This window comes from Cupressus sempervirens, chromosome 3 (assembly GCF_028749045.1).
Source record: "Cupressus sempervirens isolate cs-2001-9-10 chromosome 3, ASM2874904v1, whole genome shotgun sequence".
NCBI lineage: Eukaryota > Viridiplantae > Streptophyta > Pinopsida > Cupressales > Cupressaceae > Cupressus > Cupressus sempervirens.
The window spans coordinates 46,226,585-46,252,900 of NC_143120.1; the positions used below are offsets into that span (position 1 = coordinate 46,226,585).

At 36.5% G+C, this 26,316-nt stretch overlaps 2 protein-coding genes across 2 annotated transcripts in view; one reads left to right on the plus strand and one right to left on the minus strand.

Annotated features, from left to right (window-relative positions):
* The first annotated feature begins 880 nt into the window (after positions 1 to 880).
* The window catches only part of LOC149564724 (choline-phosphate cytidylyltransferase 2-like), a 75,128-nt gene continuing 49,692 nt past the window's right edge, over positions 881 to 26,316 (plus strand). Inside the window, exons 1-2 of the mRNA XM_089818275.1 lie at positions 881 to 1,286; positions 23,836 to 23,949. Of these exons, the coding sequence (XP_089674401.1) occupies positions 973 to 1,286; positions 23,836 to 23,949 (428 nt within the window). The 5' untranslated portion in view covers positions 881 to 972. The remainder of the gene's footprint in view (positions 1,287 to 23,835; positions 23,950 to 26,316) is intronic.
* LOC149564725 (uncharacterized) lies at positions 1,339 to 6,258 on the minus strand. The gene is made up of 5 exons (XM_089823327.1): positions 6,213 to 6,258; positions 5,675 to 6,017; positions 5,353 to 5,517; positions 1,623 to 1,714; positions 1,339 to 1,385 (listed from the first exon to the last, which is right to left on the minus strand). Exons 1-5 carry the CDS (start codon positions 6,256 to 6,258, stop codon positions 1,339 to 1,341), a joined length of 693 nt encoding a protein of 230 aa, XP_089679453.1.

Consider the following 26,316-nt stretch of genomic DNA (forward strand, 5'->3'; position numbering starts at 1 on the left):
TTATTTAATTTATTAAAATAATTAAATTTTATTTTACTTAAATTAAAAATTAATGTTAATTTAATTTATGCACATTAAATTATAGTTTTAAAAAATATTAGTAAACACTAACTTATAGTTTTAAAAAATATTAGTAAATATTGATCGACTCATCGTTGGAAGCACAAAAGTTTGGAATTGTTAGTTTATTATGTCATAAAACATTGTATATATGAATAATTTTAAAAATTAATATGCACAATAAACAAAACAACATGCATTCATTCAATATTAATTCAAATTTTGACAACTAGAATAATTTTTAGAACTTAATCTTTTATAAAATAACTCATCTATTCAATATTAATTCTAAATTCTTGATCATTAAAACTTAATTTATTTAAAACCTCTCCTAAATAAAATTTAGATCAGATTATATATATATATATATATAAACTTATCTATTCAAATATTAATTTTTGACCATTACGATAGTAACGTTTTTTATTTTTTTAAACTCTCCTAAATAAGATTTATATTCTATGGCTTGAGAGACGCTCGCTTGCTGATCCTTCGCTAAGAATCTTGATGCAAGTGATTGGTATGTAAGAAGTGTAAAAGACAGACAAGAATATTGCCATATAAATCTTTGAAAACGTGACATATAAAAATAAAAATAAAAATAAAAAATCTTAGTTTGCTTTATATAACAAGATGGTCCAAAACCAGCTCACAGTTAAACCCCAGAAAAACGGTGGTTTACCGCGTCTACACAAGACGCGTTAAGAAGGCTGCGCACGGTTTAATCTCTGAAAAGGCGAGGACCCAAACGTGCACACGGCTTAAGCATTGGAAAGTGCAAGAGCATTAAATGGCGCGTAACGGAACATGCAAGCTCTTTAATCTCCGGGCCTCGCCAATGCGTTAACATACGAACAGGCCCAAAACCGGTCGGTTTCCTCTGCAGAAAGAAGAGGAAAAAGAGAGCGAAGCATGGGATCTCGCAAGCGATTGGCAAGTGAGAGGTTCGATTCGCTTTCCGATCACGAAGACGATGAATTTGACGGGGAAATTGAAGAAAATGGAGAGGTGGACGAGTTTGAGGAGTTCGAAGAATTTGAAGAGAATTTGTTGAATGATAGTGAGGAGGAGGAGGCGGTCGCCCCCCCGCGCGTCTTCGAGCCGCATCCCTCCCCGGATCCGGTAAAGGCCGAGCAGTCTGACAGGCCTGTTCGCGTCTATGCCGATGGGATTTACGATCTGTTCCATTTCGGCCACGCGCGATCCCTCGAACAGGCCAAGAAATCGTACGAACATTACAGCCTACTCTTTTGCAGGAGCTTTTGCTTTGTTGATTCTTTATGCCAGAATTTTCTGTAAAAGTGGTGTCGTCATCGGACGACAGTCTGGAAATTAAAATCATACATAGTTATTATAATCTAAAACGATTTTCTCTTAGATGGATTTTAATTCAATTGGACTTTACATTTTATGATTATTTTTAAAAATTCAAGTGACTCTTGCTTGAAGTCGTGTGGAATCTAAAAAGTCTTGAGTTAAGTTTTTGAGGTTTTAGCCTTTTCGGATTTGACATCTTATCAATTTTAAATATGCGTTCATTTGTTAATTTTTTAACCGTTTACCTGTGGAATTCTGCGGACGTGAAATATTTCGTCTCTTAACACTTTCCAGAGTTTCTGCCTTTTGTGATACTGAAATAGTGCTAATTTTAGGACTGAAAATTTCAAGGAGATTTTACTTGACTGATATTGAAATCCTACTGATTTTGTCTTGCAAAAGTTGTGGCCATTTTGTAGCTTGACTGTGGACTTAAAATTTAATTTCCTCTCTTCAATAAAGCTATTATATAAGCCTTTACTTGAAATCTTACAGAACCTACTTTTTAGTTTTCATTTGGTTAAAATTCAGAGGGGCTTTACTGTCTAGCTTTCGAATTGCACAATCTATAAATATTAAATCTTAATATCCCTTGTAGAAGTTTTAAGGCGTTTCTTTGGTTTTGCCGACTACTGGCATCGATGTCGTACCAATTTCAGAACATAAAATTTGAAGTGGCTTTTTCTTTGCTGGCGTTGAAATCTTACCAATTCAGATTTGTGAAAATTGGACGCATTTCTGCCATTTGCATTGTATGTATAAATTCAAATCTCTCTTTTATCATTGCAAGCTTTTATGCCTTTACTTCAAGATTCACAATGTAAATATCGTTTTCATTATTTCAAACTTTAAAGTTGTAAGGGATTATGCAGCAATGGCTTTGAAGTTTGAAATTATTCAATTTAGAAACCTCGCTCCCTTTGTAAAAATTTAAGCATGTGATTTTGGTTTTGCTGGCTTCAAAATTGTCAGAATTTCCACATTATTTCTCATTGGTTAAATTTTAGGCATCTCTATCCAGTATTGCTTTAAATCTAGATGCAGTTCAAATTTTAATTTTTCTCTAGAATATTAGGTGTCCCTCTCTCCATTTCTATTGTGTGAATCTAATCACCTTAAAAGTTGCCAATTTAAGCACCTTCTTTGAGGAGGCAAAGCTGAACAAAATTACAAAAGATCTGATTGCGAGAAGAGATTACAAACTTTATGGGGATTTGGTGCGCGGGGGTCGTGTGCTGTCTTTGGGTCCCATAGGCTGCTCTGTCCTTGTGGACATTACTAAAATTTGTTCAAATCAACTTCAATCCTATTTTTCTGCTTGCCGAACTTCAGGTGTTTATGCCTTATTTTTTCTTTTTATCAATGCCAAGAGGCAATCAACAACGGCACCAAGGGTAGGGCATTATCAATGCCAAGAGGCAATCAACAATGGCACCAAGGGTAGGGCATAATGACGTGAGAGTATTAACAAAAACTCTTACATTAGATTTCACAGCCATGTACACATCAAAATATTAATGAAATAAACATGATACTTGCAATATAAGAAGCACATAAATTTTTTGTTTGTGAAACAACTTGTTTTAAAATAAATTAGTCAATAAAAGAGCTCCAAATTCATACCACTGGGCATTTTTTAGATGGCTTTATTTAAGATATTTATACTAGCAGGATTTCAAGTGTTTCTACCACCTTTGAAATATTTCAGATTGTAGATCCTTTTTCTTTTCTGTTTGCCTATTTAGGACCTTTGTTGGCTTTAAAAATCACGGTTTGAATTTGAGAAAATTCAGTAGTTTTTTTCTTTGTTGACTTTGGAACTGTACGAACATTAAATTGTGAAAACATTGCACATATATATATTTGAAATTGAAACTTGAATTAATTTACATTATTGTTTTCTTTTGTTAAAAGTTTATATGTATCTTTTTTGATTGGATTTAGATTATAGTGTCTCTAGATTTTAATTTCTTTTGCTGTTATTTCAATTTTTTCTGCCTTCAGAAGCTTTGAATTTATAGGGGACTTAAAAAGCATGTTTTTCTATCTGCAAATTTTAAGTTCACTGCCCTTTTTGGCTTTAAATTTGTATGGACTTTGGATGTGTTTTTTTGTTTTTAAGGGGTAAATGCTTTGACTTGGAGCTATGAACCAGTGAGGCCACAAACGGGGGACCTCATCCCCATTAGATTTGAACCTTGATGGCAAGGATAACAACTCAACAACTTAAACATCACAACATGCCACTATTGGCAATGGACTTTGGATGTTATATTTCTTTATATTGCTTTATTTTTTTATTCTTTTTTTTCAAAATGTATAGATTTGTTGAATTTTGGTTGCATGTCCGTCAGATTCAAGAGCTTGCCACAGCCTTTCTACAATACAGATTTTTACAGATTTGGACAGACGGTTGACAGAGAATAGGCATCTATATTGTTCACAGGGATTGGATTGAAATACACTTAGCAGCTATGTTCCCCCAAGTTTCTGGTACGGGGACGGCGGGGGACGGCGGGATGGGTTTTCGGGACGACAAATTTTTTTAGCGATTTTGGGGACGGGGACGGCTATATATATAGGAAAATTTTAAAATATAGTATATACATTGAAATTTGTAAATATACATGTCATTCATATGAAACTAAGCACAAAGCATGTCATTTAAACATTATAGAACCATAACATACAACATTTGAATGCCATCTATGAAATAATATCCGATTTTAGTATTTTACTATTTAGTATTTTAGTATCCAATTCTCAAAATGCATATCAATACAATATCAGAGAACACTGAACAATGAACATTAAGTTATTAACCATTGTCAATATCATAAGACTCATAATGATAAGCATGATAAATCATAAATCTGAAAATCAAAATCAAAATATGCCCAAAGCTATAGGCTGCCATAAAGTAATAAGTATCATATAATCAACGTATCATAATCATGTTCATGTTCAACATAAAAAGCAAAACATAAAAAATGAAGCAGACTGCTGCTCCTATTCTGCCTCTACTAATCCATGACATCAAAATCAGAATCCTCCTCACTGTCATCCTCCACAGGAAGCGTAGTCTCATCTAATGGAACCCCAACCAGTCTTGGTGCTATGTCATCCTCATCTATCTGGGCCACATCCTCAGGCTCAACATCCCATCGCAAAGCTGGTGTCTGCCTATATTCTGGAGTCTAGCGATCGGCAAGTCGAAGAGCATGATGCACTGTCACTAGCTTCTCTGCTCTTTTAGAAGTAAGTCTATTCCTCTTGATAGAGTGGATATATGAATATGTGGACCAGTTCCTCTCTGCTGCTGAAGAACTAGCAACCTGTGAAAGGAGGCGACCGGCAAGTATCTTTAACTCAGGTGTATCTCTCCCATGCCAAGTCCACCATCCAATAGGATCCCTCTGTGCCAAAACAACTCTATCCAACCTTGCTTGTGGCTTACCCAAGTTTGGGCCACGAAGGTTGGTGAAGTCAAGGAACTGTGCACGAAGAGTAGAGGCATCTTGAGCTGAATACATCTTATCAATTGCTTTTGTGAAGCCATCCAAAACCTTAGGATCATCACATGGGAGGCCTCTTCCACCCAACTGTGCATACCATTTGGGATTTAGAGCAAATGCTGCCATATGAAGCGGGGTATTCATTATGTTCCACCTCCGTGTCACAATAGGCCTAATATGCTCCTCATAAAAGCTCAATGTAGGATCTTTTGCCGCAACAATTTTCTTCATCTTGCCCAACATGCTGTCAATAGTCTCATAGATCTCTCCTAAACTAGGAGCATCAGTATCAGCATATCTAATGACATCAACAATGGGTGCTATGACAGAGCAAATGTATCTGCAAGATCAAAATGCCAAAAAAAAAAAATCAGAATTAGAATTTTAAGAATTTTAAGATTATTAGCAAGAAAATCAACAAGCAAAAGACTAATAGTAAATTTAAAAACCAACAACTTACTTCATTGTGGACCACCAACTCTCATCAAGGATCCTTTTCCTCACCGCTTTTCCTTCAGTGGACTTAGAATGAGACCATCGTCCCCACTCTGGATTCACCACCATCAATTGAAGGGCCTCATACACCTCAATCATCCTCTCCATCAAGATGAAATATGTGCAATACCTATAGCAACAATTAAAAATAAAAAATTTAAACTTAAACATTAATGATTAAAATTTAAAACAAAAAGCATCAGATGTAAGTAAACTTATAAATAATTTTTTTAAATAACTTAAAGTTAAAACAAACTAAAAGTAAACTATAATTATAATTGACATACCTTGTCTTGGCTGGTTTGAGGAACTCCTTCTTAGAGAAGGACCTGAATAGAGCAAGTGAAGTGTGGTGGTTGCAAATAAACATTTGCACTTCTCTAGCTTCTAGCACCGCTTGCTTCACCCATTCAATCTTCCCTATGTCTTTCAATGCATTGTTCAAGGAATGAACACAACAAGAGGTCCAAAATATGTGCCTATAAGCACCCTCTATCATCAAACCTGCTGATTTGCACATAGGTGCAGAATCTGTGATAACCTGTACAACATTAGAGGGCCCAATCTCCTCTATGGCATCTCGCAAAATGGTGAACTGAAAATCTGCATCCTTCTTCTTTCCTGAGCAAGCTATGGCTCTCAAAAAATAGGAGCCAGTAGGGGATGTGACAGTGATATTGATGAGTGGCCGATGTCTAACATCGGTCTACCCATCCATCACAATAGAGCAGCCTGTCCTAACCCAAGTGCGTCTCATATCCTCAAATAATAAAGAAACCTTTGAGTACTCTTCATCTAGGATAGTGGTTCGTAGCTTATGCTCACCGGGGGGCACAAATGAGGAATTCATGCTCATAATATCTTTCACCATTTGTTTATAATAAGTGGAACGGGCTGCATTATATGGGATACCATTAGCAACAAAGAATCTACCAATGGATGCCTCACACTTCTCGTTTGCCTGTGCATTAAACATACTTTCCACTGAGCTCTTCTCACTACTACTTATCTTTCTCTTCCCTCTAGACCCACTAGGGCTGCCACTAGTACCAATGGCAGATGAAATATGCCTAGATGATTGTGAGGGAATGGATGGTGATGTCACTGTCAAATTTTGCCCCTCCATTTCAGCCTCTAAGTGCAATCTTTGACATTCTAATTTTTGTTCATCGGTTAGGTTAGGACAAGCTTTGACTCCTTGGCATGTAACACCTAAAAAATGTGACTTCACTCTTGTATAGCTGCCCCTAAAATCATCAAGACAAACATGACAATCCCACACCCTAGTCCCTCCCGAATTCTTTTTATCTTTTGGCCTAGGTGTGACATATTGGAGAAGAGGTTTTTTCCTATTGAAAGGACCTGTTGCAAAATTCTTCATAATGTCGGAAGGGCATTTAAACAAATCAGCTTTAGGATTGGGTTTTTGCCTAGTGTCACTACTAACAACATCAACCTCTACATTTTCTTCTTCACTACTACTACTTGTACTCCCACTGCTGCTCATTGTGTTTAAATATGCAATTGAATAGATATATGAGCTGAAACAATGGAAAAAAAAAAAAATCAGACTTTGCAAGCTACAAATTTATTAAAAAAATAATAGATGAAAGCACAAAGAGTTTTATACTTACTTGGTGGACAAAATAGAAGATCAAACCCTTGGTCAAGCTCTTGGAAGCAAAACTATTACCTCTTCTACTTACAAAATGAAAACTTCAGCCGGCTGCAACATAAAATGAAAACCAAAGAATGGTTAAAACAATTTAAATGTGTTGAGTTATATACATTTTAGGGTTTTTGGAGGAGTGCGGCCCCCTAGCCGACCAAAAAAGACACAACAAATGTTTTTTTTAAAAATGTTTTGAGCTTGCAAAAAAGGGGGACGGCCGGCCGTACCCGGTACGGTCGGGGGACGGCTAGACGTCCCCTTTCTGTACTGGGGACGGCTGGCCGTCCCCCGTCCCCCTTTTGTCCCCCTCACGTCCCCAAGTTTCGGGGACATCCCCTGCAAAAAAAGGGAATTTGGGGACGGCTGGGGGACGTCCCATACCCGTCCCCCCGTCCCCGGGACATCCCCGTCTCCGAAATGGGGGGTTTTAGGCCGGGTACGCGTCCTCGGGGAACATAGCTTAGCAGTATTATTGCTTTGCCAATAATAATTTTTAACCTTAATGAATAATGCACAATGGCATCATCTTATTATTACAATAAGAAAATTAAAAGCCGTGATGTAGAAAGCTTCTCCCAGTTTAACCTAGAGCTAAACAAGGTGACATGAGTGCAAAAAAGAGGTAGCATCCATGCAAAACAGATGACTAGAGAGTGGCTAAGATTGATAGTAGTCTCACTAGTGTCTAAGTTGTAAGTTTTAATATAGGGTTAGGTTTCAGTTATGGCAGCTTGCTGATTTTTTTCACTTTGGTTCAAAGGGGCTGGAAAAGTGACCATTTGCACAAAATTAAATAATAACACAGCTGATATTTGATAATTCAATGTCAAATTTAAAGGATATTAGATAGATGTTAATGCTTTTTATGTGCTCAAAATATAGCAGTACCTAGTGGCTCAGTGGCCAAGCATACCAGTTATGTATATTTTGCAGATAATTTGGCATCTGATATCTTAAATTAGGACATTCTAAATAGAATGACAATGCTTGCCACCATTTCCATGATAAGAGAATAAGCCACTTGCATCCAGGCCATTGATTAACAATTCCAAATCTCAGTAGGAAATTTGCGTGTACTAAGCTAATCACTAAGGCTGGGGTCCCATGGATGCCAGCTTCCTTAAAAATAGAGCTGTACCTGCTGAGATTTTTTAGGAAAATTCTAAGGTGAGCGGTCCTATGAATTTTGTAGTGTGTTTCATTTTTTGAAAGTTGCTAAATTTCTTCCTAAGCTGGTGGGGCTATTTCCAACCCTACCTCATTTTTTACCTGCTTAAATTAAGAGGCCTGGGGTTCCTATTTTGAAGGAAAAGATTCTATTAATCCTGTAGGCCCCCCCTCCCCCTACCCCTCTCAAAATTTCCATGGGATCTACTGGACCTAAAAAATAGACCTGTAGTTCCCCCTCATGGGACCCCTGCCTAATGATATCAGCCGAGCAAGTATGACACTGTAAGTTTTCGTAATCTCATTATTATAATTGCATATCTGACTTGAAATGACTAGTTTGTTTGATTTCTAGTTCTAGAGTACAAACACATAATCTTAATTGCTATGGCTGCTACAGGAAAGATTCGAAGGTAAAAAGGCAGATGGGATATTTCATATTGAGATTAGATGTTCTGATATGTAAGCTGCATTACTAACCCTGAAGTTTTGCTTGGAAAACATAAATTATCATTTGGCTACAATGAGAGGCTTTTTTATAGTCTAATGATTGTAACCCTGTAAATAGACATATAATGTCCATCACAATTTGTGTACTTGATCTGAATGGGATCAGATCCACGCTGGAGATAGATTTGACTCCCAACGACATTCCTCGCTGTTCCAAATCTAGTTCTCTCTCCTTCAAAGCTGCATATGGTACGGACATTCAAAAGAAACACTGATGGTATATTACAAGCTTTCACAACAACCATCTAAATGTGTGAAAAAGATGAGAAAACAAATCCATTAGGAAAGCTGTCTACGTACTTATGGAAGCTTTTCTGGACTTGTATTTTCACCCCAGAATATTTTATTTTCTATTGATAATAGTATACAAATGATTATAATATTTGCATTGTCTGCCCAATAGAACAACTTTATTGCAATTACATTGACATTGATAGCAAAATAATTGCTGAATCGAGTAACTTGTCGTGCAATAATTACATAGAGTCAGCATGGAGATTAAAGGATTGACACAAAAAACAAGTCAGGTCATTTAGTCCGATGACCAATAATGTTATTGCTACACTCAGCTCTGTTGCAATCAAACACCCCCAAAGGAGGCTTGATGTGGGGATCAGCATCAGCAGCGGCACATCCCATGCCCGGCCATTATTCTCCCTGGGTGATTGGTTCACAATCACTTACACACATACAACCAAGGAAAACATCTTTCCTTTATAACTTGTCCAAACAACTAATTGAGTCGGCCTTGAGGCTTCCTCAATCTACAATGCATAATATAGGACCTCATTAAGATATTACAATGCACATTACATTACATTTACACATCCCAAAATAGCATAACCAAAAAGTCAGCTGACAGTGAATAAATCACTTGTTATCCTTCAGTGGCCTTCACCAAGTGAATTCTAGATTCTGCTACCTCAAACACATCATTACGAATGTCTTGAACCATATTCCAAGCTCGCTCAAATGAATTTCATCTCGGTTAACAGATACAATTGATTTACCAGTAAACTGTTTTCCTGCGTACTGCCAGGAGCAGGAGCTTTTCCAATTCAGCTTGATTCAGATTATCTTTTATATGGGGATAAAAGTGAGCAGATTTATATCAATTTTGTATACCAGAAATACACCCTCCTGAAGCAATATCATAAACCTGTCTTGGCACGTCTTAAGCAGCAGAGACCTGCAACAGTGAGATCTCTTGTTGGACTGAAATACTTCCTTATTCCTCTTTTTCCACAAATACCATAACACTCCACAGGAAAATATTGACAAAAAATGATGTAGCTTGTCATCAAAAGGCTAAACATACCCAGCGAATATTTCCACCCATGTAAAACCAGATTTCAAGTTCCAAACAACAGGATGACCAAAGAGCATTGACCAAATAGCAATTGCAAACTGACACTCAAAAAATAGATGCTCAATGGTTTCAAGTAGAAGGCACAAGGTACAAGTTAGAATCTCAAGGCCAAGTCAAAACACTCAACAGCCAGCTTTTTTAACAGAGCAAGCCAATGAAAGCGAGAATTTTTGGCTTCAGTGGGGTTATGGCACAATTTTTTAAGAATTTTAAGCCATTTGGAGTCTGGCAACTTAACAGGCCAACACTGTCTGATATGGTTAAGGATGTCCCGATTATCTTGAAGCATTACATAGATCCTTTTGATGGAGATGCCAGGAAAACTGGATCCATCTTTCCACTTAACCTTATCTAAGAACTTCTGATTGCAACTAATAAAGCCAGGGAAGTAGGACCCATAGCCTTTGAAATGAGAGTGTATGTTTTCTCATGAAAAACAGGAATTGAGAATTTATCCTTCAAATCACCCATGTTCCCAGCTTTTCCCCAGTCAGCAGATCACTAATGCACCTGATACCAATTTCATTCCAATGCTTGGCCGGATATGAGTAGGTGAGAGCAAGAAGTTTACTGTTTAGGTGGACTCCACACCACACAGATCTATCCAAAGTTGAATAAGTAGGAGAGTAGCCCACAGCATCCCTATTAGGTAACAAATCTCCAACCCTTGCCCAAGCTTTCCACAGAGAGGTGAAGATTGCAGAGCAGTGTACTGGTACTTGTGAGGGGCAATTGTGGACCCAGCAAATTGTGCATTAATCATCAAGTCCCCATTTGGCAATCTAATGCCTCTCACTGGTGGTCCCAGCTCTTTTGCCCTGAGGATAAAATATAATGCATTAGCTGCAATGACAAAGAGGGCAGGAACAGTTGGGCACCCCTGCATGATTGATCTTTGAAGTTCATCGGCTCTGAAAGTTCACCATTCACATCTATCACAGTAGAAAATGCTTAAACAGAATCTCAATCCATCTGCAGAATCTGGGGTGAAACCAAAAGATTTAAGCATACCCAGCATAAATGGCCGCTCAATTCTATCATAGGCCTTCTCAAAATCAAGAAGGATCATGACAGAATCTGTGTGTCATGTTTAGTCCAATGAAGGGCCTCCCATCTTGTAATCATATTTTCAAGAATGTATCTTCCCTTAATATTTCCAGTCTGAGTAATATTAGCCAGAATCTTATAAGACAAATTGAAGAAGGTAATAGGCCTCCAATTTCTAACTAGAGTTCTGCCCCTCTCTTTAGGGATAACTCCTCTATTCATCTATTTCCCAAGTCTTCCTTGTTCAAAAGCAGCTTTATACACCTCCAGCAGTTCAGGACTGATCGATTCCATGTTGGACTTATAAACCTCAGCAGGCAAACCATCTATACCTAGTGATATTCCTGTAGCCAACGGTAAGATGCTATCATCAATTTCTTGAACTGAGGATGTCTTCATCAGGTTCCTTTGAATCCTAAGAAGAGACTTTCCTTGGAATAAGTCCTGAGTGTTCCTTTGTAGTCTTCAACCTTTTATTATTCCATTTGGAGGAAAAGAAACTTTGGTAGTAGTCCTTAAATGCTTTCTTGATGTCGTGTTGTTCCTTCATAGTCACTCCCTCATTGTGGATTTATTCAATGAATTCCCTTTTGTTTGCCCTTGATCAATTAAAAGTAGCTGGATCCCCTATCTCCCTCCTTGAGCCACGTCATCCTAGCCTTGATTTTTTGTACTTGAAATTTATATTCCTGAACTGTGCTCTGTAGGGATTCAATTCTGATCAGTTTGGCTTCATATGCTGCAATGTGTCCCAGCTCTTGCAACTCTCTCTCAGCATCTACCAGCTTAAGCTGCAATACGCCCTCAAGTTTATTCCTGTCCATAGCTTTATTTTTCCACACAAATTGCAACGTCTTTCTCCATAAAAATACCAGAAAGCTGCACTTTTCTATAGGGTGGAGATCCCAATTACAGAACTTGCAAAGCAAGAAGCAGTCCAGATAGCATCCAAAAGATCTTTATACTTAAGAAGAGAGACATTGTTTTAAAGAGCATTCTTGGAATGGGCATAGGAGGGATGGTAGGTCTATCAAAATTGAAGCTGAAATAGGTGAGTGATTGGACATTGAGGTTAGGGAGACGATGATTGCATTATCCCCAGCATTTTAAACAAATTAGAACACTAAAGTGACTGCATATATTCTATCCAGCCCGTAGTAACACTCTCTTTATCAGCATGATCGTGGCACCATGTATGCCAAATTGAAGAGGAGAGATTTTTTTATTGGCTAGGGGTCCTCAACAAGATTGAGGGTTCTTTTAGCCTTGGACCAAAAGAAGTATTCATTTCCTTTCCATCTTGCAAAATTCCCTCCCTTTTTGTGTTCTTTGTTTTCAATCATATCAAAGTCACCAAGAACGATGTAGTGGGCCTATGGGAGAGAAGTGGCCACCCAGTTCCATAAAATGGCTCTTTACCTATAGTCATTGGATGCATACAGTGAGCATATACCAATAGTGCTATTTTGTATCTGTAAAGTTATCCAACATATTCTGTTACATGGGTGGAACCAGAGAGGGAAATCTGATTTACCCACTTGGAATTGATCAGAATTGCAGTCCCCACTTTCCTTTTTCATGCCGTATTATGACTGTTTTGGCTTGTTTCCAAATGAATTTTGAGTTATTACCTGCTTGGAAACCAACAACCTTTATCTCTTGTAGGCACAAAAGTCCAAATTGTTCTTGTTCTTACACCACTTTTTAGTACCTGCCTATACATAGGCAGGGAACTAATGTTTTCAGTAGTGATCACAATTAGTTTTTACCACCAAAAGTAGTCATTGTCTAAAGTTCAAAAATCAGTTTGTCTTTTAATTCATTTTTAACCAATAATTCTTTTTTTCTGATTGACTGCTTCCAATTTTGCCAGGGGTAAAAATGAAATTTTGACACAAAAAACTGAGAAAAATAGTTCTGGAAACTTCTTCCAGATTCTTTTCACACAGGCAATTGGGGGATCAACAAACAACTGAGGACAATGTTCAACAGCCCTACCTGGCTACCTGCCCTGCCAATTGTAATCTCCAGCAGCACTGCTTACAAACCCCCAGTAGAGAAATAAAAAAATATGTGAAGAATAACAACAAACAGTACACTTTGTCAGAAGAAGACCCTGATCCTGATCCTGGTTTGTTGTTTCTTCATCTTCTCTTCCCGGCTTCCTTCATCTCACGTAATCAGCCCATGCTTATCAAGGTTTGAAAGAAAATCTGTGTAAAAATATTATTTGTAGCCCTTGAAACCAAAAAAAAAACTGGTTAAAACACCATCAATTGCGCCCTAAGAACACAGTAATCCTTCTCGCATTCGAGCAGCACAATTTGTGGCACAAAACGAAAAAAAACGTTACATGCCCTATCTGCCCTCTGCGGAACGCTAGCTGTGCAACTCTTCTTATGCTGGATCGGCAACAAAATGGTCCTAGCCCCACTGAACAGTGGCCAATCTGCTCCCTCCCAGGTTCTTCGCCCTCACCATAGTAAAGTTTGAAATACATAAATCATTGTAAAATAGAATAAGAACTAGTTTAATTATTTATGGGGCGCCTGTAGAATATATTAATACGATTTCGACTTCAATTTGGCAGCGCCATGCATGTATCCAGTGGATATTTGTGAACGTCTGATTATGTTGGGTGCTTAGGGCTTGACCGTTATTTCCAAACGGAGATCAAACGAGCCTTGGATTATGTGTTTAGGTGAGCCTTGTAGGATCTCTTACACAAGTACAATGTTTTTATCAGTAATTTATGTTAAAAGAAAACATGAGTTGTCAGGTATTGGGACGAAAGAGAGGTAGAGTTTGGAAGATAAAGCATGGTTCCAGACATTGATTGCACCGCCATGGGCCTTAGACTTAGATAATACTTCATGGGTACAACATCTCCTCTGGTTGGTCACATGGAATCTAGAATAGGAATATTTATACTTTTGTCTTTATAATTTGAAGTTTGAACGCTAAGCTTTTTGTGTTGCAGACGTTCTACAAAATATAAACGGTGACCCCCTTCTCTACTCGCATAGCGTATTGGGTGGAATCAGTGGACATAACACTGAATTCGGATTGCGTTTTGCATAGTCACCATACAAAAAATAATAGTAATTATTACATGCGCTTTCATTGGGAACCTTAAAAAAAAATCATATAACACCTCCATGAAAACGTGGTGTAAATATCTCATTTTAATATTTATTCTTTCATTTCATACAGCTTAAACAAGATTCTTAATATATTAATCTTAAAAGATTTTAAAATAATATTGTTTGCTTATATTATAAGTTTTTAATTATCTTCCAATTATCAAGAATTACAATTGTAATGATTTAATTTTGTATCTATAATTTTTTTTTCTTTTTTCTGTTTTATTTTAATTTTTTTATTTCTATGTTAAGACTAGTAATATAAATCATTTTTTAGCATGCTTTTACCTTTACTAAAATGGGAGCTTGGGAACAGGGTGTGGATATCAAACAAAGTATAATGATTAATGGTGGAAGTCTTCCTCTCCAACCAGTAGACTCCTAGAATTAAATTTCATACATAAAAAACCTAAAAATGGTCATGATTATCTAGATCTGATCAAATTCATGCATAATGAATTTTGGACCTCTACTTTGAATTAGAAAACAAATAAATAATACAAAGGCTAGAATCCTAAATTTTGGGTTGTATATTTGTTGCTGAAGTTTAGAGACGAAAGCAAACATTTGAAATGCAAGATAAGCAATTGTAAACATTTATTGTGTTGATGTGAAAAAGATGTAATTTCATTACAATGACATCGAGATCCAAAATTCAAGTGCACCATAGCCAAGCTAGAAGTTTCTAGAATTAAGATAGAAGTTTACAGTTCAAAGAATTGTCATCCGCCACATAGGCTACTATGAACATTCAGGTTCTCTCTTTTGCATTCAATCACTATGTTTTAACTGGACAAATAAAAACCAACCTTCTCTTTTTTGCAAAAGACAGGGACTCTAGCTCTTTCAGAGCTCCTGTTAACTACATATTTCCTCTCACTCATCTCCAGCCCCCTAAATTTCCAGCTTGAGATGTTAATGTTCAGTGTTCATTAACTGGAAAACGATTGGGTAGAAGATCTCTTGTTTCTATATAGTCTGTCAAACACATTTAGGAATATCCACATTCTTCTCGAGGGGTTCTCTAATCTCCCAGTATGAGATAATGATATTCTGTCATTCAGTTTTCTTTTCTTCTTTTCCCCTTTGCTAAGAACTAACTCAAACTGATCAAGAATCTCTTTGAGTAGGTGGTTCAGCCATCTCAACTTCAGAATTAACAAGAACAATTTTCTTACCAATTCCATCCTCACCAGGAAGGATACTAGTCTCCTTGGCTCTGTGGCCTTAACCTCTTTGGGGAGAAGGCTTACGAATATGGTGCCGATTTTTTTTTGGCTCTAGCCTGAATTGTCTCTAACCCAACTGTTGAGTATTTTGCTTTCCATTCAAATCTGATACATTACTGACAATTTGTTGAGGGGAGGATTCTAACTCCAAATTAGAAGAAACATTTGCCGAAACAACCACCAATTTATCGAAGAGTGGATTGATGAGAGAAATACTGTATTTTGGGAAGACACCCTCCCTTCTATCATTATTGGAATGGACAAATTATTACTTATCTCAAAATGATTAACAGGGCCACTTTTCTGATTTTGTTTAATAACGTAGCCAGCAAAAATAAATACTGGGCCCCAATAACAATCTATTCTAGTTTATGTGATCTTCATTGAATCGACCTCTTTTAGTAATCTTTGCCAACATTTACCACATCTAGGATTTAATAATAATAATTATTAGTATTGAAGAGCTGCAATTCTGAAATTGAAAACACATGGTTGATATTAAGCCGTCTGGTGCTTGATAACATCTCCTGACAAAGCATGTATATTTATTGCTTAAACAAACATCAAAAAAATTCGTCTCCAAAGGAGACTTAATGTGGTTTATAGATGTAGAGTCTGTCATGAATTCACCCCTTACGAAGACCTAGGTTTTTTTCCCAACTCTTCTTTAGAAGTCCAAAAGTTCTTGTATTGTCTCCAAAAATCATAAAATGTTTATCAAATTCAAAAGCATGTCTAATACCCTACTGGGAATCCCCTTATAAAGATCTCCAAGAAGCATCTAGAAGATTTTTGACTTGACATAGTTGGAGAGATGTATTTAATAAAGCGACATATTGATATTGTTTTATTAATTTGGTTAAAATAATTAATATCAATTCATCATTTTAATAATTTTCTTTTGACAGCTTAACAATTTTTTTAAAAATTAATTCATCATTATATATCATAGTTATGGCACTCAGACTCGCCTGTGACTCGGAAAGTTAAAATCCGACTTGGTGACTGAACTCGGCAAGGACTTGGAAAATTGAAAAACCCATGAAATTCAAAGATTTTTAGGGATTTTAAGATTGTTTCATGTATTTTTCAGTTTCATGCATCTTTCAGTCAATTAACATCAAATACACAATAATTGAGATAAGTAGAAGCTACTTAATACACATACACAATTTTGCATAGATTACACAAGTATAAAAGCGAATTTCTGAAGGAAAAAAACTGAATAACACAATATAAACTATAAAGTATAAAGTAATAAACATAGTGTCACTCCAGTGTCATAGACTCAAATGACTACAATATTCATGGATTATAAAATCCATGGTATCAAAAGTTCAAAACATATATCAAAATAACAATTAGAAGACTAAGGCTTATAGTAGTCTATGTCCTCCTATGAGTACACTTAAGATAAGTTATGGAAGACTGTAGAGCCATCTTCTTTCCCTGTGTCTGAAGCTGAACCTCATCCTCATCCTCATCCTCACCCACATAATCCTCATCATCAGATTCAGATCTATCACTCTTGCACTCTGTCTCCTCGCACTCTAGCCTCCTTGACTGCCATCGCTACTGCCTTAGCCTCCCGATCCACCTGATCTACCCACTCCACATCTTCATCACTGAAGACAGGATCAACAATCTTTGTGTTCCACTCTGCATGTGAATCAACATTCGGTGCCTAGGATCTGTCTATGGCGAAGGCGAAGTTTGCAATGAACAAAGACAAGATCACTCAATTTTTTCATTGCCAATTTATTGCGCTTCTTCGAGTGTATGTGCTCAAATAGACTCCAATTACGTTCGCATCCTGATGCATTAGATGGCTGGCTCAAGATGCAAATCGCAATCCTCTGTAAATTTGACACGTTTGTGCCAAACATCTCCCACCATGCATTTGAAACAAGAAAATTTTAAATCATATCAATAACTTTGATTTTATCAAATTAAAATGGTAATAGAATTAGAAATTAGGATGTAGAATCAAAGATTTTGACGAGGCATCAATTCTGTCCTATTTTTCTTGCACAACTTCCATGCAAATAAGTCCCCTTGAGCTTTCTTAAATAACTCAATCTCACGGACTACAATTGTTCCAACTCTTGAATTAGGTGATATTCTCTCTACAACATCGTAGAGGCCGCTCTACACCTCATCATTAGCTTTGAAATGTGGGCTGAATTGGTATGTTGGATTAGGGAAGTAGACTGTTGCATGTATAGGCTTGTGAAGTAGATTGTGCCAACGTCTATCAATGACATCCCATATAGGCCCATACTTATCTTGATTCCCTGCAAAAAGAGAGTGAATGGCCTCGTTCACCCTATCCATGCCCTCATAAATGTAGCCCATTGAGGGCTTCTCTCCATCAACAATTTGTAGGAGAACAACAAGCAGCTTTACAAACTGCAATCATTATGAAAGTTGGAAGAGAAATAATTAGCTTTAAGTTTTTTCTTTAAAAAATGAACAGTAATTTATAACATAATTTTATAAACAAAATAAAGTTGAAATGAAGACAAAAAGGAAAATTACCGTTACAATATTAGTAATCGATGTCCAAAAGGAAGCCTCATAAAAAACATGATCAGCTGCATCGATCCCTGTAGTGGTCTTTGCATATGATGATGCAATCCACTCTTCACTGACAAACATGCGTCTCAAACCTCTCTTTAAATCAAGCAAAGATTTCAATATGAGAAAATTGGTTGCAAATCTAGTGACCCCTGGACGAGACAACTCCTTTTGCTCATTGTGTTTCCTCATGAGGTTGAGGACCCATGTATGATTATATATGAAGTTGCATACACTCCTTTCTTGCTCTATAATTGTTTTTATCCAAGGGAGTTTACCAAGATCCTCTAACATGAGGTCAATGTAGTGAGCAGCATAAGGGGTCCAAAATATGTGAGGGTGTTCCTTCATAAGAAGCTTTCTTGCATCAACATAATTTGCTGCATTATCTGTAACTATCTGCACCACATTCTCCTCACCCACGTCCTTTATCACTTCATCCATTACCTCACAAAGATATTCAACATTCTTTGTTTTTCTTGAGGCATCAATTGATTTAAAAAAAACCATGGTACCTGAAGAAAAAGAAACAAATTAGTATAATGATTAATGATGAATCATAATTTATAAACTTAATCACTTAAGTTTAAGCTCTATTTCTAAATTTTTAATGTCTAAGACTCTAAGTACAATTACCTGATGAGGAGACAAGAAAGTTGAGGAGTGTTCTACATTAGCTACCCTTTGGGTCAAAATAGGGCCTCTTAGCTCGTCAGCAGTAGGGGCTTTGAACCCTAGACCACAAACAGTAACATTATCGATTGCAATTTGCCAATAAGGGGACCTAAAACAAATTAAATAAAATTTAGAGTTAAACAAATTATTATATTATAAATAAATTTGAAAACAAAATACAAATTGAAATAAACAAAATAAGCATATTATTGTCTCTTGAAAGTTGAAAGCAAGAGAAGTAAGACATAAATTTAAATTTAAATAAATAAGTACCTTGCTGCATTGAATGAAATGTTGCTGTCGATGAAGAAGTTTCCAAGTGCCAATTTTGCATAATCATACTTCTCCTTGTTCCAACCCATGCTCTCAAGCAATAGTTGTGCACTTGGAGTCATGCGTGGAACAAACATGGAATCAAGTGTTGATCTTTGCTTATGAATGTGAGGCCCAATGGTCACACTCATAGAAGCAGTGGCATTCGTAGGTGGAGTAGGGGATAATGGAGAGCGAAAACTAGAAGATCCCTGTTGGGCTAGTTGTGCCATTTATTCTTGTTGCTTTTTTTCAATTCTTTTTTCTCCATTTTTTCCTCTAGAAGAGTTTGCATGTCTCGCTTAACATCTTGGGGTACATCTTTGCATTTTTTAGCATCAAGTCTAGGTATATGTGCTAAGTGATACTTCAATCTATTTGTTCCTTTCCCATTATATACTACACCACAATGCCAACATGTAACAACTCCCTTTTTGTGCCCTAGAATGGCATGTTTCCAAGCCGTATCCCTTGCTATTGCATTTGGGTTTGCATCAGGGTTAAATGCAGGCCTAGTTCCACTTCTAGAAGGCTCACCCCGAAGCATTATGTCAATGTGTTTGCTGCTGCAATATGAATATATTATAAATAGAAAAAAGTTAGCATCAAATCAGATTTTTAAACTTTAGGGCCTTCTTACTTTGTCATCAACATAAATTAGAATAAATTTAGATTCTAAATAGTAGATTGTAGAAGTAGAGACTAAATAAATGTAAACAAAATGGATAGTAAAAAATATAAATATAAAACATATTACATGACAACACAAAGAAATGCAACTTGTTGCTTACCTCTTCAAATTTGCACAAAGTCAAACAATGGAAATGCAAATAAGTTTGTAGAAGCCTCCTCCAAATGCTTCCTTAAGCTCCTCTCAATGCTTAAGTGCAAGCTACAAAGTTGCACAAACCATCAACAATCGATACGGGAGAGCCAACCAGTTTGCTGATTTCTCTTTTAAAACCCCAATATTCTTCTTTAACTCTTTCCTCTCTATCACAAGCATAAGCAAATGGTGGAATGACCTGTTTAGGTCAATTAGATGTTATAACAACCAGAAAATGCAACTTAATTCAATTTTTTTAATGTTTTTTGCACTTTATGTGTTTGCTGCCGGCGATAGTCCTTGGCTCGGGACTCAGTGAGTTTGGCGAGTGGACTCTGCCAGGACTCGGCCAAGTTCGAGTCCAGAGGCCAATTGCCTCGAAAAGTGGGACTTTGCTACGGACTCGCAGAGTCCCATTACACTGATATATATATATATATATATATATATATATATTAGAGTTTGGACACAGTTAAAAAAACAAGTTCAATACATATCAACTTGTCACATCACTACCAATTTCCAAAAGGGCAAAAGCGAAGATTGTTTTAGAGGACTGATTTAGCTGTATATGAGCAGAGTTACGGTTGTCCTGATCAAATACGAGAAAAAATGCTTAACGCACTAGGCAAAATCCTTTTATTTCACTTTTGTTTGCCTTTTACAACAGGTTACAGCAGAGTAAAAACAGTTGCAGAAGCTAATAGCGGAATAAGAGCAGTTGTTGCAATCATTTGAATGCATACAGAGGCATCTTTTCCACCAGAACATATAGGAACAACATTCAAATTGCAGGAAAAGGGCCAGTAGCAGAAATTTAAAATGATGGAATGCCAGAGACAAGTACCTTAACAGTTGGACACGAGTTTTGTTTTCATGTTTATTACATTTTTTTGAATATGACATTATGAAGTCCTTGGGACTCCCAGGCATCCCCTTTCAAGGGATTTTATTGGGAAACATCCTCCTTGGTAAGGGGTATGCTTGGGACATCCTCAAAAATTCAGAAGAAAAGGGGATGGAATCTGCTTTTTTATCCCCCGTCTTTATAATAGACATTTTTCAAAACCTCTAGGAATGCATCCTGATTCCTAAGGGAACAGTGGTAAATTGTAAGAACCTTTGGGAATGAAACAAGTGCAGCTGGAATTTGGGAGGTTTTACATTGGTAATGGATTTAGAAAGCTGGAAAGATGCTTTACTTAAACTTTCAGCTCTGTTAGAAAGTTTCAAAAATTGGGTGTTGGTGTCTTGAGCTAAGATTGTGGCAAATGGAAAATCGTGTGCTGTAAAGGGGACTGCTTCATTTAGTCCCTTGGGTGGTATGTCTCAATCTGAATAGATCACAAAATTCAGATGTGAGGTGTGTGCAGACCAATGTTCAGAGTGTGTTTGGTGTGTGCAAGATTTGGTGTTCACAAAACCAAACTCTAGTGGGAGTGTATTAAGCACAAGTGGTGTGTGGTGTGGTCGAGACTCAAGAAGGCGACTGTGGATCATTTTGGTAGATGCAAGTAGAGGAAGGGGCCTGAAAATGATTCACAGATCTGGTTAGGATGATTATGGTCAGGGGCTTCAAATTTTTTTATAGATTGGGTAGAGGGAAGATGGTTTCTAATGGCTTTCCATGGGGAGAATGAGGGATAAGATTGAAAGGTGGTAGAAAGCAGGAGATTATCAAGATTCCATGGTGTGGATGGAACATAGGAATTCAAATCTTCAGATTTAGTGCTCTTTAATTTCTCTACTCTATAGTGGAGTCTTTTTGAATTGCCTTTTGTGTGGAGAGAGAAGTGCATGCTATTTTTTCTTCGTTATCAATTTCTTGTGTTTCCTTTCAAAAAGAGGGGTCAAAAGTAGGTTAATATGAGGTTTCAAGAAAGTTACTATTGAAAATGTAGGAAGGATTAGGCAAAACTAGGGCAAAAAAAGTTGCTTTTTTCAATTTGCACAAGGAAATTATTGTTTGATACACAGGGATGTACACAGGGATGTGCTTGAGGAGTTAAGATCTCATATTTTTGGTCAACGTTTTGATATTTTGTGTTTTATCTTTTCATGATCAAGGAAAATATCACAAATAAGTGAAATGGTCCTAAAATACTAGGGGGGCAGGCAACAAAATAAGTGCTAAAATGTAATCTGCAGACTGCAACATAGGCAATTTCTGACCGTACAGTATGCCTGGTAGAATTATGACCTTGTTATGGGGTTTACTTAGGAGAGTTGGAATTGATATATGCCATACCCTAATCATAGATTAAGGTTGTATGTATTAATAGAATTATTGCATTTTATTTATATAAAATAAGAATGCAGACATGGGGAATTGGGGTAAGGAGGAATTGTAGGCTATTTCCTTCAATGACAACTTTCTTAACACCAACTTACGTATGATGAGTGGTAGATATAGGTGCTGTTGTTTTTGGTAATGGATTATGTCAGAAAAAAAAATCGATTTGATGAAAATGTGGGGTTATAAGCAGGATCTCATGACCAATTGAAAAGCTTCAACAGTTGTGTATTTTGGTTATGAAATCTAAGCGATGATGCAAATGCAGGGTTGCAAAAAATGGAGAATAAATTTACCGGGGATGTGGAAATTGATGACATGTTGTTTTAAAAATCTCTATTATAGATTATATGAGTGGAGTTGGAATTACAAATCTCTCTCTTTACTAGATGGAAATGGTAATGAAAATGTATTTTATGAATTTTTCAATCTTTTAGTAGGTTAGCTGTTCAAATCAACAGACTTCAGATAAATTTTCTTTTGTTAGAAATTCAAGTGATTTTGTGCCTTTACTGGTTTGGAATCAATGTGGACTTTAGATCCTACTTGTTTTTTTTAAAAATGCAAGGGATTTAATGGGTCTCTGTCTTTGGTTGATTGTAAATCATGTGGGGTTTTCAAAAGCTTAATTTTCTTTTGCCAAGTATTTAGGTATCCCTGTCTTTGCTATCTTTGAAATTTTGCAACTGCAAACCTTAGATCTGAAATTAATTAAACGTTAATTATAATTGTTTTGTCACTGGTAAATATTATATCACGCAGACTTGGCAAAATCTGGAAAGTAATTTTGCCAATTAACTAAGTGCTTCTGGCTTCACTTGTTTTAACGTTGGCCAAACATTAAATCGGAAGATTGAAATATTTTAAGGATATATGAAGATTGAAATATGTTAAGGATATATGCATTTATGGACTGTAAACTTACAGACTTGAAGTTATGAAAATTTTAAGTATTCCGTCTTTTAGAATCATGTGGTACTTCAAAGCTTGTTCCATTTGTTAAAGCTTTAAACATTTTGGTCTTTTCTGGAATTGAAGCCCTAAGTAAAATATTCCCTATTTTATATCTGTTAAGTTTATAAGAATTTTGGTCCTAAATGTTTTGGTCCTAAATTTTAAATATTCCGTCTTTTAGAATCATGTGGTACTTCAAAGCTTGTTCCATTTGTTAAAGCTTTAAACATTTTGGTCTTTTCTGGAATTGAAGCCCTAAGTAAAATATTCCCTATTTTATATCTGTTAAGTTTATAAGAATTTTGGTCCTAAATGTTTTGTTTCTGCCTTCAATTCTTTTAAATAATGGTAAGTTTAAATAGTTTTTTTTTGTGTCAAATTTTAAAGCATTTCTCTCTATTCTGGCATTGAAATTGAATTAGCATTCGTTTGTCTCATTTTCTTTTCTTTTTTGCTTTGGGTTATGTAAGCATTTCTGCCTTTTGTCTCTGAAAATGGATGGATTTCGAAGCTTATCACCAGCAAGGAAGAATTATTTTTTTACTATACTGAATTTGAAATAGATAATTCGCCTAGATTTTGTTACTTTTGCTGAATATACAGGTTCTTGGCTACTTTATATTTTAAAAAAAACTCTGATTGTTGTTGAACTGTGTCCATATCTGTTATAACAGGTTTCCAAATGTGTATCTGCTGGTAGGATGCTGCAGTGATGCAGTCACACATAAGTATAAAGGGAAGACTGTGATGACTGAGGCTGAACGTTATGAATCTCTCCGGCATTGCAGGTAGTTTTAAATTGTAAATTGTTATGATGTTTTTGGTTAAAATTGTAGGAAATTGCCTTGGCACTGTAGGCTTGGCTATTAAAAGCAAAATTGGGATTAGCTGTTATTATTTTGTAGTTACAATGCTTTGAAAGTTAGATTTTAGGGCTGACCTTGCATTGCCTTCAAACAATTTGTCTTGATTGATTTCCCATCCCCAATCAACTCGTCTCTATGCCTTGTGTTTTATCACTGGGTTTCATGGCAACTTATTACAGCCCCATCTTAGTTTCGTAACTCCGTGATGCATGTGCGATTAAAATATGGCTTGATGTGGAAATTCACCAGGATAGGGACACATCTAAATTCATTTTCTTTTGATTCCTTTTGTCCAAGGCCATGGTGGGAAATTGTTTGGCATAGGGACAATGTAATTACTCATGTTTGTCCTTGAATCTATCCTTAAAAGTTCATGACGTTTCTCAAGTTGACAACCAATAGTCATATGGACAAGTGGATTCCATGAAATTTAATCTATCCTTGGACATCTCCCATTTGGTGTAAACTCGATTGGGATAGGAACCAGGAACAAATTTCAATAATTGTAAAATTTTAACTTTCTTTGCACATAGGGGAGAGGGTGGAAAATTGACCCTCATAGGGAAAACTCAATCCTTTGAAGTTGTTGGTTTGGTTTCAGTTTCGGTTTCGGGGATAGATTTCGATTCGGGTTCGTGGGTTTGTGCATTTTTTTTTCCATTTGGGTGTTGGCAGTGGGTCAGCGTCCCTTGCAAGATTCATGACACGGCTTAACAACCTCCTGTGGTTCTATAAGACTATTGGTTGTATTGAGCATTAACAGGTTGATCTTTTGGTGCAGTGAGAACCTTGTCCTTTCTAACAATTGGTATCATAGATTGGTCACAAGTTTGAATCTCGTAGGCCACAACGAGTGATGCTGGGAGGGAGATTGTTGGTAGTGGGTCAGCGTCCCTCACAGGATTTGCGACATGGCTTAACAACCTCTTGTGGTTCTATAAGACTATTGGTTGTATCGAGCATTGACAGGTCGATATTTTGGTTCAACGACAACCCTGTCCTTTCTAACATTGGGTTTGGGGGGTGGGTCGCGAGTATATGTATATATATGCATTATATATAATAAAAACAAGAGAAACAATATTTAGGACTAGGCTTGACTGCCAATGTGGTTCCTAGTTTTTTTTTTTTTTTTGATCGGTAAACGGCCAAGGCCTTGATTATTTTATTAATTCAAAAATAAAATACAATAGCTTTCTCCGAACAAGCAGGCACTGGTAGGAAAGAACGGAGAAGAAAATCTCCAATCTGGCCCAAGACAAACGTCCTTTACTATTACAGCTTAAAAGGGGCATACCCCAGTCAAATCATGTCATATTTAATTACATTCTATTTAGTTACATCATATAAGGGGGATACCCCAGACAAATTACATCGTATAAAATTACATCTTATCCATGCTCTTGCCAGGAGCTAATATGCCTGCTTAAAATAGGTACAAAATTCGCCTTTGTGCTGACATTCTTCCCAATCTGGTTAAAGCATTCATCCCTCCTTTTTGTCTAATCAATCAACATGGTTAGTGAAAATTCTTAACATCTATACTAATTAATGGCAGCCTTTCAAAGTCGCCAGAAGATCCTGATCTTTATATCTACCAATATCATAAACATCAAAATACTTCTACAAGCTGATTAAAAGCCAAATTGTGATTTGCAATTCTTAAAACCAAGCTTACAACAAAGAACTTAAAAATATTCTGATCATGACATATATGCCACTAGTATTAAGATGATCAGACTTATAATGGAAAGTCATAATCTGCCAGAAGACAGAGAGTTTATACTATTCTAACTTCTACCCAAGGAGAAACCCGAGATAATACATGCAAATCAAAATAAGAAAGAGGAGTCACACTCTGGCAGAAGACAAAGAGCTCCATTACCTGTTCTCAACCGAAGCACCATGTATCAATAAAATTTTAATTATTGCTTAACAACATAACATCTCTACTTTTCACAATGCCACAGGCCAGCAGACTTAACCTCTGTCATAAAACTGACAGAGTATCTAAATATAAACCCAGCCCGTACTATTGGGAGGCCAAAAACAGAGAGCGTACTACAAAGCAGCTATCCCTGGCTCAATAAAATGAAATCAGAGAATAATAAAAGCTCATATCTAATAAACTAAATAAACTTAAATTGCGAACCTCATTGAGAAGATCAAACGGAAATATTAGCCATAGATAAGTGCTTATCTAGATCAACCCAAACAACCCGAGGCCCAACCAAAAATAATATATATACAACCTAATAGCTAACGAGAGGAATAAAATTCAGAAGGCAG

Excerpts from the sequence above, each read along its gene's own strand:
- LOC149564725 (XM_089823327.1), bottom strand. The coding sequence starts at position 6,258 with ATGGTGAAAGATATTATGAGCATGAATTCCTCATTTGTGCCCCCCG. Across the intron at positions 6,018-6,212 it reads TTCCTCATTTGTGCCCCCCG|CTTGCTCAGGAAAGAAGAAG; the intron begins GTGAGCATAAGC and ends TGAGAGCCATAG. Across the intron at positions 5,518-5,674 it reads CTCAAACCAGCCAAGACAAG|GTATTGCACATATTTCATCT; the intron begins GTATGTCAATTA and ends TTGTTGCTATAG.